The 18,634-nt window shown below is 40.6% G+C and overlaps 1 protein-coding gene across 1 annotated transcript in view; it reads right to left on the minus strand.

The window, feature by feature from the left end:
- The window catches only part of LOC126248471 (klarsicht protein), an 892,903-nt gene that overhangs the window by 212,235 nt on the left and 662,034 nt on the right, over positions 1 to 18,634 (minus strand). Inside the window, exons 10-14 of the mRNA XM_049949484.1 lie at positions 10,077 to 10,178; positions 7,028 to 7,218; positions 5,625 to 6,234; positions 4,396 to 4,635; positions 3,275 to 3,586 (exon numbers count right to left, since the gene is read on the minus strand). Of these exons, the coding sequence (XP_049805441.1) occupies positions 3,275 to 3,586; positions 4,396 to 4,635; positions 5,625 to 6,234; positions 7,028 to 7,218; positions 10,077 to 10,178 (1,455 nt within the window). The remainder of the gene's footprint in view (positions 1 to 3,274; positions 3,587 to 4,395; positions 4,636 to 5,624; positions 6,235 to 7,027; positions 7,219 to 10,076; positions 10,179 to 18,634) is intronic.

Here is an 18,634-nt window from a genome sequence, read left to right on the forward strand (position 1 = left end):
CATTTGCTATTTCCACCTCATACAAAAATATAAAGTGAAGTCTACAGAGTTAACCAGTAGATAGATGACTTCCATATCCACCTTCAGTTATGATAATATTACAGTGACAATAAAAATTTGTCTCCCCTCAACAATGGGGTCCCTAGTGATGGAGCATTAGTTCAGTCGGAGAAGCATAGGAACCATTGGGTAATGTTGTTATGTCAACCATCCCAAATTAATTAATGAAAGCCATTACAATTGCTATTGGGAACTTCATTGAGTCCACCACCAGTTTTGGCTTCACATTAAGCCATTTTCAAGGGGTTCTGAAAACTCCCACACAACAGAGTGTTAGAAGGTGAAAAAACAAGGTCACATATGTAGAATGTAAGTACAGGTAAGAGTAAAAGGTTTGAATTATACTGTAGAGGAGTAAAAGTTATGTGCACTATGACACTGCAAGAAAAATAGGATTGACAACATTATATGAACTGCACAATTCTATACAATAAAAACACTGTCATGCTTTAGCTGTATGACAAATTCAAAAATTATAAATTGCATGTATTACCAGTAAAAGAGGTTAAAAATATTTTTTTAGATTTAATAGAAGCATAAACTATTTGCAGTGGTTGGAGCATGCAAGCTGAGTGTGAAGTTACATCCTCTAGCATGCAAGAGTTGAGCCAAAAGGAACTATAGAGGGCATTAGTGTAGCTTGGACGCATCCTGGACTGCTTGCAAAGCAAGTATACAAATATTCAGGTATAGTTACAAACTTGCATATCAGTTTCAAAGGAATTCATCAATAACAGGGCGGCAGTTGTCCAGGAAACTTGTGTTTGTAAGTTGATTAAACAGAACAGGTGAGACTGGCCATAGGAGTGAACAAAATTCTAATGCATCTGGGAGGAATAAATCAAAGTGTAGCAAGAAAAGGCGCTTTATTTACAAAACTAAAGATATCAGGAATGTTATAGATAGTATCTGCTTTCAGTTCAAAGATAAAAAAAAGAAAGAGAGAACCTGAAAATAATGAATCCCAGAACACCTTCTCTACCTCTACACATTAAAATGCAAAAGAACAAGGTTCCTGGACCAATGGTTAACATAAATAAACCTAGCTGTTTACTGGAGGAAAAAAAATCATAAATTATTAACAGATCATTATATGTTTCAAAACAATTACTACGCAACAAATAGCTACAAACTTGCACAAGCAGTTAAAAATATCTGTATTCCTGCTAATGCAAGGTTCAATTTGTGTGATGTAGCAAACATGTCTAATAATATTCCTGCCAACAAAATGATTACAGCAATAAAAAATCATTTGCTAATGCAAAAGACACTTTTCCCCTGGGAAATTATTGAATTGATGGAACTTGTCCTGAAGCATAACTATTTTACTTTTCAAAACAATATCTATCCACATTTCCATCAATCATTTGGAAAATAAATTCTTCATAGAACACACCGAAATTAATTGCCATACAATTTACTAAAACTGTTATGTTGACAATGTCCTCATCTTATTCAGTGGCTCTCAAGAAGAAATTAACTAGTTTGCAAACATCTTTAGTAAGATACATAACAATATTAACTTTATATTGTTAGCACACTGGTGCTTGATTGTAAAGTTTTTAAATCTTTCCATAGTTATGATTCAAGATAATGCTTTTGGAACTGATCATAAATCAACATCTACTGATGTCACTATTTTTGCTGCATCATGTCACCTGGCTCAATAGGAACAGGCCACACAAGCTTATCAACTAGAAAAGGAACTTTGCTGGTTGTGAAATATAGCCTGGAATAACAACTATAATGATCGTTTATAAAATTTATAATTTGACGATGTCTAAAGGAATCGGTTGACACAGTTCAAGGTGCAACATAAAGAACAATTTGTATTGCTTCCTTTCTATGGTCATGTCTCATGTAGTCTCAGTAATCATTTTAAAAAACCACAATGTAAATATTGCTTATAAATCTCAACCTTCACTGTTACATCTTTAAATACATGATGTTAACACAATGTGAGACTTACAACAAAACCAAGGCATACACAAAATTTATTGCTCTGATTGTACGGCTGACTACATCAGACAAACCAGAAGGAGTTTTAAAATACAACATAAGGAACAGACAGAATTAAAAAGGAAAAAAACTAAGGAAATACATGCACTTTTGCAGCTCACTACACACAAGAGAGACATATGGCATACAGTATTGAAAACAGCTTTGTAATTCTGCATACAACAAGATAGGATACTTATGTGCATACCTGAAGAAATAGAAACCTATACCCACCCAAAAAAATCATAGGAAAAGACGCTCAACAAGCAATGCACACTTAAAAATACCCATTTCTTGGACATATGCTACCCTGTTATTGTTAACTTCCTTTAAAGTTAATCTGCAAGTTCATAATGGTACCTAAATGTTTGTAACCATGCTCCACAACACATTGAAGATAACAGTAAAATTTACTTGACTTCATTTGATGAGTTTTAGTGTTTGGTCTATAATCAGCATCTGTGGTACATTGAAATAACAGAGAATCAGTAAAATGTAGTTCACTGAAAATAAAACTGTGCATGACCCAACTAGCAACATATTTGTACTTGCCAATGTTTCATTACAAGGAAAGTACGATCTCCAACAATCTAAAGCTTTGATACAGCACCACATACATTACAACATGAGCCTACAAAAATTATCATGACTTAGCTTACACACTGTGATACAGTAAAGCTTGAGGTTGTTTGAAATTGCGTTATGTTTATTTCCTTTTAATAAAAAAAATGGAGAGTACAATTGTATTGTTACTTAGGTCACATTCTTGTCACAACATGATTTCCAATTCTCATTGAACTATTTTGTACTCCTCCTCCCCCCCCCCCCCCCCCCCCTGTCCAGTCTAGCACAGATTCTGGTGGTCGTGAAAACACAGAAATGCTAAACCTGTTGCTAAACAAGCTGACTGTGAGATCAAGACTTTATAATAATACTTTGGGTGCTGAACAGAGTGACTCTAGACCTATGTTGAGATTTCATGGCTTATGCTTTATGAAGTGTTTCAAAACATTACAGGACTATTGAAAGCCTTAAATGACAGAGTGTTAATTATCAGTAGCAGCACAACTTGTGATGCTATAAATAAATAATTATGGAGAGACTGGTCAAAACAGAGTCAAAACTGAGTTACAATTTCTTCCTGGCCTCACAAAAGGAGTACAAAACTCTCTACTATTTAAACTGATAACCTTCCGTAATAGCAAAACAGAATTACCCCTGTCCTCCTGCGGAGCCTCATTCTCCGTCTGCGAAGAGAACTTGTTCTTGAACCAGATCCTTCTGCAGCCTTTACGGACACTTCATCTATTGTAGATGACGAAAGATTTCCATGCACTGCACCATTTGAGCCAACTTTTGCAGCAGGTGGAGTTGTAGCCATTTTGTTTATAGCACTTTCTGATATTGAGAACTGTGCAAGAGGTTCATTTTTTCCAGACTGTGCTGCAGTTTTTGCCAACTGTGTTATGCCTGATACACTCCATGGGCGTTCTCCATGATTCTGACGCCGTTTTGTACGCATGACAACCTGAAAAATTTGAAGGTTTCTATAAAATAAAACACATTGTTAAGAAATCTCATTGGGGGTGAAGTGTAATGTGTCCGAGAAAAACTATGTTCACAAATATCGTCATTCCTCTGTAAAACTAGATGGAATATGGAAATGAGTGTTTGGCGTCACTGGCTGCGAGGCCTCTTGCGGGGCAGGTCTGGCCGCCTTGGTGCAGGTCTTATTACATTCGACGCCACATTGGGCAACCTGTGCACCGAATGGGGATGAAATGATAATGAAGACAGCACAACACCCAGTCCCTGAGTGGAGAAAATCCCCGACCCAGTTGGGAATCGAACACGGGCCCATAGGACGGCAATCCATCATGCTAACCACTCAGCTATCAGGGCGGACTGTAAAACTAAATAGAAACCAATATCTAAACTATGCAACTGTCACACTTGCAATTACTTTATCTCACAGCCACATTATTACATTAATCTATGAGAAGTTTGCTGCATCCATGGAACAAAAGCAGACTAATACAAAATATTGAAAAACAGCTCAAATCCTGGAAGATGCCTTAGTGGTCAAAGTGATTGACAGAGGAGACAAGAAGGGTTTTATTTGAGTTTATTGAGCTTACAGAGGAACTCAGATACAACTTACAGAAAAGCATTTCATACATGGGAGAGGAATTTTAAGGGATATAATTAAATTTTATACAGTCCTCTCCTTTTTTCCTCGCATTATTTCTGTCCAAAATAACAGCTTTCTTCTTTTGATGTATTATCACTGGAACAACATAAATGAAGATCTACTACTGTGATGTGGTTATTTATTACCTTTGTACCACTTTGCTCTGGAGACAAAGAAGGGAGGGCAGGAGCTTTCTCTGCTACAGGTGTTGTTTCTGGATCCAACAGTACATCTGTTGACACTGATCTTGATTCACAACCTGGAAGTGAACTACCTTTTCGACATGTTGACACACTTCCATTCTGATCTTCGGATGATACAGATTCCTTTTCAGCTTCAGAATCACCTGTTGTGTATTCTCCGCTAGCATCACAACTGTCCATGAGCTGTTAAAAGAAACAAATTTAAGAATTGTTAAAGAAAGTCACCACAAAGTTCTGATTTTTATGAAATGAAATTTTATTGGTGTTACCACTGAAGTACTAAGAATACAAGAAGAATATGGTCAGAAATATTGTTCCTATAAAGTAATCCCAAAAGGAGGTACCCTAGAACATCATCACATTCATGTTTTCTAATGTACAACTCCAGATCATCATCATGAATTTTACATTTTCTACACTACACAGTCATAAATTTTTGATGCAGTAGCCAGTTAACAGGGCATTTCACAGAGCTCTGTTAAAATACTCATAACTTAAGGCCATTCACCACCTATACAATAACAACTGTTTGTGTGATATTCTTAGCACAAAACAGCAGGTGCTACTGGAAGCAAAATTCTTTTTACACATACAATGCAATGTATAAAGACTGACATCAGTATCTTTTTGTACACAAATAGCAAAAATGTAGTAAGCTCTGTAGAAATTCTGAGCTCTTTGCCGAACACCAGATTTGCAGTAAACTCTTCAGAAACAATGGTTATGGTAATGGGAAGTTCTGGTGAAGTTTAAGAACTAAAGGTAACAGACAACTGAATTTCAGGGGTGCTGAGTCATCAAAATGCACATAAACAAGACTGAGCAAAGTTCTCAGTGTTGTTTATGTGCTGTTTGATGACTGAAGCAATATTGCTGATCTGAATCAGCACAAAAAACAATTCAAATTATCACCTTTTATAAGTTTCATAACCAGGTACAAAAGGCATGAGTCCTTACATTTGGTCACAAACTTTCAAGATTTTAGCCAGTCTGATGCTCTGCTATTAATGTAAATAGTGGTTGAGTTTGCAGATATTAAAAGATTTCCAGTATTTTAATATAAATTGTGCCTTTGAATCTCTCTCCATTCTGTTATTACTAATTCCTAAGTAGCCTTATGATCACTCTGAATTAGTGTACTTTCTGTTATAAGTTTTCCTGAGATTACTTACCTGCATTTTATCTGTGGCCAGGCCCTGGGCATGTAGTCTCAGCCATTCTTTGGTACGTGCACTCTTTGCTTGTGCTCTTACAAGTGGATCAGAGAATGGGTCCAAAAGAAGTGGTTCAAAAACTCTTTGTGTATGCATGGGTTTACCAGATGTTTTCTTATCACTCTGAAGCTTTTCAGGTTCAATTCTGCCTAGTGCTCTCTTTACAAGCTGCTCTTTGCTTTTCCTCCTCAGAGGGGAGGTTGACAGTTCAGTGTTCTTTGTCTCTTCTGCTGAAGGTTCTAAATTTTTTTTCCCACTACTTGAAGTTCCTTCAGATGAGCTGCTACCAAAATCTAACTTCACTGCTGCAGAGCTCTTACGGACAGTCACTTCTGACATATTACTTGAGCAGTCACTCTTACGATTACGCTGCCTTGATGGAATGCTGCCTGGTGTGTATGTCCACTCATCATCTTCTGAAGACTCTTCCTGAGACTTGGCATCATTAACTGAGATCCTTGATATTCCAGGACTCACATCACTCTTAATCTTTTCCTTGTCCTGATCAGAGTCAGTGTCCATATGTTTGAAGTAAAAAGTTCCAATGTTGTTAGCCAACCAATTTGACCTGGGAATGAGGCAAGTAAATTAATAAAAGAAATGTTCTATTTTATGAAATGAATTTTGAAAACGCAAGTTACATTTAAGTAACAAAAAAAAAAAAAAATGAAGCTTATAATTGTAACATTTGGCATTCCTACCAGTATTTACATCAGAAACACATACTTTAGAATTTCACAAAACATGAATAAGTCTTCGTTCAACACAATTTTTACAACAAATTATCAGAGATAAACGACCAACTTCGAGTTCATCAACAACCATTTTTTTATAGTTCAGTGCCAAACTTAAAATAGGCAGCAGTAAATAATAATACACATCAAAAATATTTAAAGAAAATAGGCTTTCTGTGAAAAAGATTTTCATAAAAGATAATTTAATGGAGTAGTATAACTTATGATCAATAAAATGAATTTCAGAATTCAAATTTATGTCAAAATTAATTACACAGGTGGTGCATCTTGGAATATTTTTTTTTTTTTTTTTTTTTTTTTTGCAATATAATCTTGCATACTTCCAGTGCCAACATACAGAAGACTTTACCATACAGGCTCTTAAGAAATTTAACTGTGTGGAGAAAGTGCTTCTGTTCATATACTGGATGATTTTAGGTGAGAACATAATTTTGTCACCACACACACACACACACACACACACACACACACACACACACACACAGAGAGAGAGAGAGAGAGAGAGAGAGAGAGAGAGAGAGAGAGCGGGGGAGAGAGAGAGAGAGAGAGAGAGAGAGAGAGAGAGAGAGAGAGAGAGAGAGAGAGACTTTGCTTTTGCTTCCTGACCTGTTGAAATTACTGCAATCTTCACTAGTTGCAAAGCCATCTCTGGTAAGACTAGTTGGCCTGCATACACTGCCACTTGCACCCACCATGTTAAAATCAGATTCAGTGTTTTGAGGATGGGCAGGACTTGGCTGAAGGTTTTCACATTTATCTACATTTGATTCCATCACACATAGCTCCTCCAAGTCATCCTGTTTACAGAGAAGGAATTATTATAACAAAACACTTAAAACATGCACAAGAAAAAGATAAATTATATTTTAACATAAACTGATGAGATGGAACTCCATGACCACATTTTTATGAAAAATGTAAGAAATAACTAACACTACGTTTTGTGACATGTAGCTGTGACATATTTGGCTGATAAATACCTTATTGAACAAGGAAAGAAGCTTGCCTCGCTAAAACATTGTGAATAATGTAATTCCTCACAGTCTAATTTACAGTTCTGAAGTTCTAATACAGAGTCCCAAACCAAATATGAGTCCAGTGTCTTAGTCAGTGTCACTCCACTCATTATGGAGGGTGGGTGGGGACAGGGCACCATATTAACCCGTGTAACATCACAATAATTTTCTGGTAGCATTCAGATTCAGATCAACAGTCAAGTAGTGGACTATCAAATCATTCACTGTTTTCATAAATCCCATCATGAAGAAGAGCCTTCAGGTTTGTAGAATGAGTGACATTATATATTAATAGACAAAAGTGGCCACTGCAGGCAATTTCTATACATTATACCAACAGCAAATTATGAATAGTGCTTATCTATACACTCTCATAATTACAGGAATTATTTCTATATTACATTACATATGTGTATTAGAAAAAGGCAGCCACTGTTCCTCCTGCCACACTATTTTGCTGCCATTTTAAATGAAGTATTTATGTCATTCAATACGGCAAACTATAGGCACAACTGGTACCAATGAATACCGCATTTTTGACAATATCATTACAATTTACTGAAGAATTTGTACCACTCCAGAGTGAATTTTCCTGACACCATAAAAGATTCAAGCCATTTGCCAATCAAGTTTTTGATTCTGAGTAGATTTGCCAACTAAAGACACATACCTTAACTCCATTAACTTCCAGTACTTTGACCTTCATGAAATTCACTAGAGTAGAAATCATATACTTGTTTCAGAATTGCAACCCAAGTAGCATCGACTCTTCCAAAAAAAAATATTCTATTATCACCATACGCTACTGCTGAGAAACATTTATTTAGTTTGCAGAAATAAAACCTATGCAGCTGAAGATGGCAAAAAGAGAGAACAAGGAGAAACCTTCTCAAGAAAAAACAATTGAGAATTATGGAATTATCAAGCACAACTGAAAGTATAGAATTACAATACAACAGCAATGTAATTACTTAGTTATCAAAGATACATTTATATTGTCCCTCAAAGGACTGAAATTTGTGGAAATGTGGTAATTTACATCGTGTTGGTTGGCACTGACAAAATGCACATACACCATCAGAGACACTGCCACAGACACATACATTGATGGTTAAATGCACACTGTACCAGTCACAAGCAAACTGCCCTTCATGACAAGATAGGTTTTCACAGCTGCATTTTTGAATAAGTTTTTCATGGCCACATCACATTTGCATCCAGTCTGCTTATGATGACAACAGAGAAAGACGTAAAAAGCTTGTGACTCAATACAAATTTGATGGAGCAGTAACTCCATGAAGTATTTATTCAAATTGCCCCCTTTTTTTTAATGATTCTGAAAGATAATTCTACGACTATTGTACTACCAAATACTGATTTTGAATAACACTGGGACATTAAAATTTTTAAGAGTGCTGACCCTTATTGCGGTAAATGATTTTAGAGAAGTTTTGTCCATAATTATGGAGATTTGCCTGATATACAAGTGGCAATTCAATGAAAATGATACAGTTGGAAAAAAGGTAAGTAAACTGTTTATTATTTAAAAATGATCACCATAACTGTTAATACATTTATCCCACGGTTAGACAAGATGGTCAGAACCTTTATGGAAAAATGTTTGTTGTTGCCTATGAAACCATGCTTGTACCCCGGCATGCACCTCTTTGTCCAAAGGAAACTGACACCCATGAATGTCTTTCATCAGGGCTTTGAAAATGTGGCAACTACATAGGGAGATATCAGTACTGTATGGAGTTCCAGCAAAACTTCTGCAGTGTAGTTGAAACAAACTTGGCAACATGGGCACTTTGCAAAAACTGAACGTGCCATCGCATCCAAACATCCACGAATGTTGGTGGGCGGCATCATTCTGTTATAGGATAATGCCTGCCCACATGCTGCCATGGTTGTTTTGACTACACTGCAAAGTTTCATTGGGAAGCCCTTACGCATCCTCCATACAGCCCCATCTCTGCCCACACAATTACTGTATTTTTGGTGCCCTGAAGAGAGACATTTGTGGCCATCAACTTGCTTCAGATGAAGAAGTGCATATCTGGGTACAATGATGGCTTCCCAGGCAACCAAAAACATTTTTCCACACCTCACAGTGGCATAAATGTAGTAACAGTTATGGCGATTACTTTCTGAGTAATAAACAGTTTACTTACTTTTCCATCTGCCTCATTTTCACTTGACTGCCTGTCACAGTTACAATATCATTAAAGCTGCAATTCTCAATTAAATAAGAGAACACTGTCATCACAAGTGCCCTGAAGAATGGTCATTTGCCCTATCATATTATCATAGTTTGTTAGGGCTGATGGCATACACTTTTAAGACCCAACAAATGAAGGACAAACTATATTATTAGCTGCAGCCCATCACCGCAACACCCGTTTGCTTCCTGTGTATCGAACTTGCTTCCACATTACTGCATACTTTTAGTACTACCAGGCCTCCCTTGGTCAAATAGTCAAAGTAGCCACCAAGCCATAACAAAATTGGAGTAATTGGATACATGTTTACAACTCGGCCCTTCAAAATAACAGCCTACACAAAATACTTGACAGACAAGTACTTCGGTTCCCATACACATACAGTTACATACAATATCATCATTGAGATCCACTAACCTCAAAATATGAACCCTCATCTGAAGTATCACCAGCTCCTGTAAGACGTGGATGTTTACTAACAGGTTCTTCGTCACTCTCCGAAGACACCCCACTTGGGCTCTGAAACAAGCAAATTTCCTTTAGAATCTATGGCTACTACATTGTTACAGATTAGCAATCACAGTGACAGATTATATTGATTGTAATCATTACAATGAAACTACAAAACGCGCGCGTGTGTGTGTGTGTGAGGGGGGGGGGGGGGGCGTGGCAAACAACAAATGTCTACACCATAAGTAACTACTACCATAAAGTGTCCCTGTTGGTTTGGCCACACCATTAGTGACACGAGTAGTGTGAGATCATAAATCATCACATGAAAAACTGTAATTAAGGTATTCCACAGACGTTTTATTTCAACATTCCTACTAGGGTTTAATGCAACTTTCTTCATCAATCACAGATCATTATAGGCATTTACAGGCAGTACAATTATTAACAACTTTTTCAGATCTTATGGCGAAAAAATTAATACCCCCCCCCCTCCCGCTATAAATGCTTACCGAGTAAGGAAGTCATTCTTTTTGATAACGTACTTTGTTACTGTGCACTCTCAAAGGTTACAAGCACTGCGTCTAGCAGTTAAATTGACACGTAAATAATCAGTACACGTTCCGCCTCAAACTTATCAAATTAGAGCTATATTAAATGTTTGTAGTCAATAAAATAACTGAAAATCATCCGCAAAATAAGAGATAAAGAGCGCCTGCTAAAATCAGTGTGGTGGGTTATTTTCGCAAGCCAGAATGGTGGCTGCAAGGCTGCAAGCATCTGGAAGCAACAGAGGCGAGTGACTCACTTCCGCCGCGGCCGTGACTCCCGGGCCAACTCGATGACCGCGCGCATGACCCGCCCAAGTTGCCTTTCATGGGATGCATCCGAGATGGCATGAGAAAATTATTAAACGACAACGTATGGTGACGGAAGCTTGAATGACCAGACCGGTACTGAAGGTATGCTTGCTTTGTAACCAGACTAGTCCACCAGATAGTGCAATCGCGAAGACGTGGGCAGCATGATGAGGACTCAATATTTTCCACAGAAATATTTTTCTTTGCTATTCATGTAAAGAAAATCTGCAATCTGTTTTCAAAATTAAACGCAAAGCTAAGTAGTCCCAGAATACCCGCTGCTACAGTCGGTTCTGGTCGCAATTGAAAAAAATTTTGCGAATCTGTATCCATCACAGTGAAACAGTTAGGTAAAACCGAGTTAATACTCGTGTTAGGTGCAAAGCCTACAGTCCGAAAAACCGAACTGAGCGGAAGAGGCGTGTCAAGTGCGAGGTCATTATTTTATCGATTGTTACGAAAGTAGAATTCACTGCGGTTGACACAATGACAAGGAAGAAAGAATTGGAGGAGGTCAACGGCAATAGGTATTGTGAGCTTCTCACCGCATTTGCGATACGAAGCTAGAGTTCCTTCTCTCGCAGAAATAAGATCAGTGGACAGCCATAATTGGCACGGTGCCAAATGCAGTGCGCGTTGGATGGAGAAACAAACTAAAATTCACTACAAATATCTTTGGGTCTTTTCTCTAACGAAAACAAGGCCATTGATATTCCAAAGAAACCGCGGGCTTATTATCCTGAGTAAGTTCTGACTAGTAACCTTATACCCACTTCATCGTTACTTCACTTCGCAACCAACTGGTCTGAGCAGGCCACGAAGCGGACTCGAGGCGCGACGGCCAGTTTTCGTCAGCGTGTCGCCTGCAAAGTGAAAGTTACAAAGCAAAGTATGCGAACAAGATTACACAAAATATGATACATAATCTGCCATATTAACTCAAGTTCAAGTAGTTTTAAATGGAATATTGACCTGAAGTACTTTTCAAGTGGAGTGAAACTGAATCCAGAGAAAATAGTTAGCCTTCTTCTCTCGTGTAATAAAAACCGATGTGTCACTGTGTTAATATGTCAGCTGGGAGACGAACAGGAACTTCCTCGCTTGTTTTAGCTGTTGTCACTTTTTCTCCTGTCTCTTCTGCGGTATAAATTCCTTAAAACTGATAAGATATATTTACATCTGCGTAAAGTGTTCGAAGTCTGACATCAATAAATTGTAAGTACCTTGAAAATTAGGTAACCATCGGATTCTAATGAAAAGTTCAGCAAAAAAATACAGACAGTAAGTTGAAGCGGGGACTAAACCAGATTGGTAGCTCGTAAAGCGTATAGCTTACTCATGCTGTTAGCTTTACAACCGCACCCCAGTTTGCGTCTGCCGTCGACAATTTGAGTGTTTTATGTTTCGCTAACGCCCATGCCGTTAGAAACGGAGCACCTTCTTCCTCTTAAGAGCTAATCTTGCCGTTATTTGTGGGCCATTCTTGGTTACGCCGTTAGTGATGCAGCAGTTGACAGGAAACATAACTCAAAGCTGTAGGTCGAAAGAAACCATTTACACAAGAAAAATAAGACTTCCGTCGACGCGTTCGAGTGTTTATTATTAAAAGCGTCGTGGGCAGTAAACCAACGAGGCACAGCACTGCTGCTTCAGCTCGATACATTTTGAGGAACCAGTAGTTTGCGGTTTTCATTCATAAATCACGCAGGCATTTGACCGCATTGGTTTGTGAACGTGAAGAAACAACAGGGGTGGTAATTTTGAGTCACATTGTATCAGTTATTTGGCTACGGTGGGTTGGGTTTAATACCACTTACTCTGTGACGTCATTAAAACTGTGCACTATCCATTAGATCTGGGATGAGCCAAGGAACTTTCCATCACTCAATAAAGTAGCTACTCTTCCATTCGCCCAAAGTGTTTTATGCGTACCTGAATCAGGTTGGCTGACTAGCAAGTTCTTGTCGTAGCAGGCCGCACTTTCCTCTGTGACATACAGCACACGAGATACTGGAAAAACTCCTCTGATAGCAGCAACAACTTGCTGTTTTTCAAATGATTCAGCTTTCGTAGATGAAAAACGACAAACACGGCAGACGATCAGTTGCGGATACGTTCCCTGGCGATTCGGGTAAAACGCTTTCCACACCAGTGAGGACTTCACGAGGAGTCAGTTGTGTAGGCTCAACCTCCTTTCGCAACCAATTGTACTAACAAGTCTGCTCACGGCTGCTGTTAAATGGAAAGTGCATACCCTAACAGCCAGGCTTAGCGTTGGTTTTACAGCGCCAGATAGCGTTCAATAACAAGTAAATATTACGTCCATTGACAGTAACTGTGAGAAAACCGTCTCCACACCATGTGCAATAACAAGCTTTTCAAATTTTAATTTTTAATGCTATATGATCACTGCTGTCGTTTCCCCCTCATTTCGGCTTTTTATAGTTCAAAGTCATGATGTTCGCTATTTCCTTTTAAACATTCTGTATAATTAATAACATGTCTCATGATTCTGCGTCATATTACACGTTCCAATAAAAATAACAAAATACAATAACGTAAATGTACGAATCGTTACTACATGCATCTTATTAGAGTACATCATGGGACTGACCTAACAACGGACGCTACGGATAAGAACATCCGTATTACATACATAAAAAAGTTTTGCATCACCCCGGTTCCCAGAACTCCTGAAGATAGACGTCGCGGTTCGATCGTGTCCGCATTGTTAGTTTGTGCCAGGAAGGGCTCTCAACAAGGGAAGTGTCCTAGCGTCTCAGAGTGAACCAAAGCGATGCTGTTCGGACATGGAGGAGATACAAAGATGCTCGCTCAGGCCGCCCAAGGACTACTATTACAGTGGAAGACCGCTACCTACGGATTATGGCTCGCAGGAACGCTGACAGCAACGTCACCAGGTTGAATAATGCTTTGGGTGCAGCCACAGGACGTCGTGTTATCACTCAAACTGTGCGCAATAGGCTGAATAATGCGCCAACTTCACTCCCGACGTCCATGGCGAGGTCCATCGTTGCAACCACGACACCATGCAGCGCGGTACAGATGCGCCCAACAACATGCCGAATTGACGGCTCAGGATTCGCATCACATTCTCTTCACTGGGGAGTGCCTTCAACCAGACAATCGTCGGAGTGTCTGGAGGCAACCGGGTCACGATGAACGCCTTAGACACACTGTCCAGCGATTGCAGCGAGGTGGAAGTTTTCTGTTGTTTTGGGGTGGCATTATGTGGGGGCCGACGTACGCCGTTGGTGGTCATGGAAGGCGCCGTAACGGCTGTACGATACGTGAATGTCATCCTCCGACCGATAGTGCAACCATATCGGCAGCATATTGGCGAGGCATTCGTCTTCATGGACGACAATTCGCGCCCCCATCACGCACATCTTGTGAATGACTTCCTTTAGGATAACGACATCGCTCGACTAGAGTGCCCAGCATGTTCTCCAGAGATGAAACCTATCGAACATGCCTGTGATAGATTGAAAAGGGCTGTCTATGGACAACGTGACCCCACCAACCACTCTGAGGGATCTACGCCGAATCGCCGTTGAGGAGTTGGACAATCTGGACCAACAATGCCTTGATGAAACTGTCGATAGTATGCCACGACGAATACAGGCATGCATCAAAGCAAGACGACGTGCTACTGGGTATTAGAGGTACCGGTGCGTACAATACTCTGGACCACCACCTCTGAAGGTCTCGCTGTATGGCGGTACAACATGCAATGTGTGGTTTTCATGAGCAATAAAACGGGCGGAAATGATGTTTATGTTGATCTCTATTTCTATTTTCTGTAACAGTCCCGGAACTCTCGGAATCGAAGTGATGCAAAACTTTTTTTGATGTGTGTAGTTCGCGGAGAAGATTCTGACAAAGATTTTTCCTACTAAAAAATATAAAAAATCTAAATCATGAGGTGTGTTATTAATCTTAAATATTACTTCCTAACTGCGTATATATGTATTGCACTGTTGTGCCCGATATCTAACGAGAATGAAAATTATCCACGAATTCTTCGATACTTTTTGCAGAAATGAATCACTGTAGGTGGTCTGGAAATTTCAGATCAAGTGATGTTTATTTCTTTCATGAAATGTATAACACGCACAGCATGAGTTGTCAAAAACTCATAACCATCAATAATCCTTCATTATTGGAGTGCAGAAAACAGTCGGACACACACAGGGATTACTCGGACACCTGTATGTTTTCCTTGGTTTGAGCTTTATCTGGAGACAAATTAACATGTTAAATAGAGCAATTTGTGTTCGCACGCGCACAACGGATGTTGTAACAAAATCTCTCACACTTTTCTGGATATTAATTTATTGCAAGCAACAAGAATAGTGATAACATATATTCAAAGCTGGAAAATTCAGAATCTCTAGTCTTAATTTATTAATTAAAATACAAAACTTTAACGTGAAATAAAATTCAGATCACCTTTTGAAGCATAAGAAATATCGGTATGCCTGAGGAGCAAGTTTCAATATGTTTCATGAGACGTAAATGTGAATTTAGGAAGAATATCAATACTTAGTGACAAAGCGTTTGACTATCATCACTGACTAATGCCTTAATGATTTGAGGTTCAAAGCCTGTTGCTGCGACACTTCTTCCACACTGTGTCTCATGTACGTGCTGTACCCTCTTTTGAACAAAATACACTCCTGGAAATTGAAATAAGAACACCGTGAATTCATTGTCCCAGGAAGGGGAAACTTTATTGACACATTCCTGGGGTCAGATACATCACATGATCACACTGACAGAACCACAGGCACATAGACACAGGCAACAGAGCATGCACAATGTCGGCACTAGTACAGTGTATATCCACCTTTCGCAGCAATGCAGGCTGCTATTCTCCCATGGAGACGATCGTAGAGATGCTGGATGTAGTCCTGTGGAACGGCTTGCCATGCCATTTCCACCTGGCGCCTCAGTTGGACCAGCGTTCGTGCTGGACGTGCAGACCGCGTGAGACGACGCTTCATCCAGTCCCAAACATGCTCAATGGGGGACAGATCCGGAGATCTTGCTGGCCAGGGTAGTTGACTTACACCTTCTAGAGCACGTTGGGTGGCACGGGACACATGCGGACGTGCATTGTCCTGTTGGAACAGCAAGTTCCCTTGCCGGTCTAGGAATGGTAGAACGATGGGTTCGATGACGGTTTGGATGTACCGTGCACTATTCAGTGTCCCCTCGACGATCACCAGTGGTGTACGGCCAGTGTAGGAGATCGCTCCCCACACCATGATGCCGGGTGTTGGCCCTGTGTGCCTCGGTCGTATGCAGTCCTGATTGTGGCGCTCACCTGCACGGCGCCAAACACGCATACGACCATCATTGGCACCAAGGCAGAAGCGACTCTCATCGCTGAAGACGACACGTCTCCATTCGTCCCTCCACTCACGCCTGTCGCGACACCACTGGAGGCGGGCTGCACGATGTTGGGGCGTGAGCGGAAGACGGCCTAACGGTGTGCGGGACCGTAGCCCAGCTTCATGGAGACGGTTGCGAATGGTCCTCGCCGATATCCCAGGAGCAACAGTGTCCCTAATTTGCTGGAAAGTGGCGGCGCGGTCCCCTACGGCACTGCGTAGGATCCTACGGTCTTGGCGTGCATCCGTGCGTCGCTGCGGTCCGGTCCCAGGTCGACGGGCACGTGCACCTTCCGCCGACCACTGGCGACAACATGGATGTACTGTGGAGACCTCACGCCCCACGTGTTGAGCAATTCGGCGGTACGTCCACCCGGCCTCCCGCATGCCCACTATACGCCCTCGCTCAAAGTCCGTCAACTGCACATACGGTTCACGTCTACGCTGTCGCGGCATGCTACCAGTGTTAAAGACTGCGATGGAGCTCCGTATGCCACGGCAAACTGGCTGACACTGACGGCGGCGGTGCACAAATGCTGCGCAGCTAGCGCCATTCGACGGCTAACACCGCGGTTCCTGGTGTGTCCGCTGTGCCGTGCGTGTGATCATTGCTTGTACAGCCCTCTCGCAGTGTCCGGAGCAAGTATGGTGGGTCTGACACACCGGTGTCAATGTGTTCTTTTTTCCATTTCCAGGAGTGTATTTTGATATCTAATGCGATGTTTTAAAATGTTACTTCGATTATAAGCAACATTGATAGTAACAGAATGGGAAGATGTATAAAGCTGTCTTGCGGCTTTGTACAATTGTGTGTTAATTGTCAGGCCTGTGTGCCAAATGACACGCTGACGTACAACCTATTTTAATTGGTTATTCTGCATCTGAGATCACGTCCACTTTCCATATGTGAATACACATACACTATCTGATCGAAAAGTATCCGAACACCTATAAGTGCACATTAATATCGATTGTGTCGACTCTTCACCTTTATGTGGGCTTGAACTCTGCTGGGGACACTTCCAATGAGGTGCATGGATGTCTGTGGCGGAATAGCAGCCCATTCTTCCTCAAAAGCCGAAACCAGAGAAGGTAATGATGTTGGACGCTGGGTTCTGGAGCGAAGTCTACGTTCTAATTCATCCCAACGGTGTTCCATTCATGATTCAGGGTACGCCAGTCCATTTCCGGAATGTTATTGTGCACAAACCACTGCATCACAGATACTAGTTTATGACAGGGTGCATTGTCATGTTGATATAAACAATTGCCTCCGAACTGTTCCTCTACTGTACGTAGTACGCAATGCAGTAAAATTTGTTCATATTCTTCCGCATTCAGTATTTTCTTAAGCGCAATAAGGGGACCGCAACCTAACCACGAAAACACACACACATGCCGTAACGCCACCTCTGTACTTTACTGTTGTTACTGTACCAGACGGTAGGTAACGTCCTCGAGGCATTCGCCAAACCCAAACCCTTCCATCGGATTGTCACAGGTTATGGCGTGATTCATGATCCAAATTACTAGTTTCCAGTCATCAATTGCTCAGTGGTGTCGCGCTTTACACCAACCCAAGCGTCGCTTAGCCCTGACTACACAAACGTGTGGACTACAAGAGGCTGCTCGATCATTACACCCCACTGCTTTAAACTCCCTACGCAGTCATTACGCTAGCTGGATTGCTGGTAGCACTCTGGAATTCACCAGGGATTCCTACTGTTGATTTCATGCGATTTTTTCCGCTATGCTCGACGGTCCCCGTCCGTCAGTACGAGAGGTATGCCTGGTCTTGCTTTAGCTGTGGTAGTTCCTTCGCGTTTCTAGCTCACAGTGACACCACTAATAGTCAATTTTGGCAGCTTTAGAAGGTTTGAAATGTTCTTGATGGATTTTGTTAGTCAGGTGACATCCAATGACAAGTCCATGTTCTCATTCAGTGAGCTCTCCTGACCGACTCCCTCTACTGTTATTGCTTCTCTACTGACAGGACAGTACTCTCCGCCTCCTTTTATATCGGCGGAGGCGGTTCTCGTGACACACAGTGGTCAGTTCTCCATGACATAGGGACATCTAGATATTTTGGTCAGATGGTGTACTATTAACTAATTTCCATTGGGTAAAGACAAGTTTCCGGTTGAAAATATACATGCAACCTACCACAATTCCTGAAAAGCCGCCTCAGTTTACATTTGAAATGACAGGTGTATGCCGCACTTTCGTATACTTTTCGTTCGCAACAGCA

The sequence above is a fragment of the Schistocerca nitens genome, chromosome 3 (genome assembly GCF_023898315.1).
Source record: "Schistocerca nitens isolate TAMUIC-IGC-003100 chromosome 3, iqSchNite1.1, whole genome shotgun sequence".
NCBI lineage: Eukaryota > Metazoa > Arthropoda > Insecta > Orthoptera > Acrididae > Schistocerca > Schistocerca nitens.